Source organism: Cariama cristata, unplaced genomic scaffold, assembly GCF_000690535.1.
Source record: "Cariama cristata isolate BGI_N322 unplaced genomic scaffold, ASM69053v1 scaffold18534, whole genome shotgun sequence".
Classification (NCBI taxonomy): domain Eukaryota; kingdom Metazoa; phylum Chordata; class Aves; order Cariamiformes; family Cariamidae; genus Cariama; species Cariama cristata.
The window spans coordinates 5276-6701 of NW_009614860.1; the positions used below are offsets into that span (position 1 = coordinate 5276).

General features: G+C 54.4%; 1 protein-coding gene across 1 annotated transcript in view; it reads left to right on the forward strand.

Annotated features, from left to right (window-relative positions):
• The first annotated feature begins 702 nt into the window (after positions 1-702).
• Positions 703-1426, forward strand: part of MORN3 (MORN repeat containing 3) — an 11824-nt gene continuing 11100 nt past the window's right edge. Inside the window, exon 1 of the mRNA XM_009699591.1 lies at positions 703-937. Coding sequence (XP_009697893.1) covers positions 703-937 — 235 coding nt within the window. The remainder of the gene's footprint in view (positions 938-1426) is intronic.

Genomic DNA, 1426 nt, shown 5'->3' on the forward strand with positions numbered 1-1426 from the left:
CTTTGTTTCAAACCAAGATTCCCCACCTACCTCAAAATTTTTACCATCCAGCCTGCAGCGTTGTGCATGAAAAATGTGGTAAAAGGAGGAGAATAAACAAATGCATTTGGCTCATGGGAGTGACACGAGAACTTTGGGTTTATGCTTCAAATGTGCACAGTTAAGTACCCGTTAGGGAAGATTATTACAGACACCTGCAAGGCCATAATGGCAATCCCTGCTCGCCGTGACTGCAGAAATGTAATGGATGAGGGAATTAGTGTCAAGTTTATTCAGATTTCTCTTTTAAGACCTCTGATGTGCATTTTCAGGGGGTTTCTTCTTTTTCTTCCGACATTTGCAAGGCTGATTTATTTGTTACCCATCAGTACTGTAATCAGTGCTTTATTTCCACCCTTCTGCTGCTGTGCATATAAAAAAACCAACCAGAGGTGAAACACTCGTTGCTTATCAGCAGTTTATATTCTGCTGGATAATCCTTAACTCGATGACACATAGCCCCACGGAGCAGCGTGTGCTCAGCGGCTCCGCAGAGCAGCCCGGCTCCGGCTCCATCCCTGGTGCTCACCATGGGGCACGCAGGGTGAGCCCGTGTCCCACCAGAATCCCTCTCAGCCCGCAGCCGCTCGGTCCTCCAGCTCTTGGGCAGCTCTCCCGGCTGTGCTCCCATCACCCTTCGCGCAGGAGTTTGGCAGCGTTGCTATGACGACCCTGTTGATGCAACTGGCGGCACCCAGCCGGCACGGAGCTCAGGTTGGTGTCCCCAGGGTGGCTCTTGGGGCGGGGGGCGGCAGGAGAGCATGGCCCAAACTCCAGGGTGCTTTACAAACTGAGCACCTGGGCTTTCCCCATCACCTGCGCCTGTTGCTGCGCCAGCACCCTGCTCTGGCTGGGGAGGAGCAGGTAAAGGCCCCCACTCGTAGACACCACCACGGGGGTGAGGAGGGGCTGGGGAGGGCTCGACTGCACCAGAGGGTACCGGCAAAGAGACCTCAGTGCCGGGCAGCACCATGGTGCAGGGGTCAATGCAAAGGGTGAACTTACCTGGGGCATCCTTGGGGCTGGGTGACGGTCAAGCAGGGTGCTGCGGCGCAGGCAGAGCTGGTGCGGAGATTGCACAACAGGATGCGGTGCGGTGGCAGCTCCTTCTATGCGGCCAGGTGTATTTTCCACCTTGCTCTTCATTAAGTGAAGATGTGAGACTGAAAAAAAGTAGAGTTGTATCTAAATTGTATTGCTCTGAAGTTCTGCGAAGAACCAGGAAAAAAAACAGGCTTCCTGTAGGGTAGTGCAAACTAAAGCTGCATTTTACCAGAGACCTGATAAAACTCCAAGATGAGCGCGCAGAGCAGCGTCTGGAGGAGGACGCGGGGCTCTGAAAGATCCTCATCGCCAGGCGCAGCAGCGGCAGGCGGGCCGGCGCCGG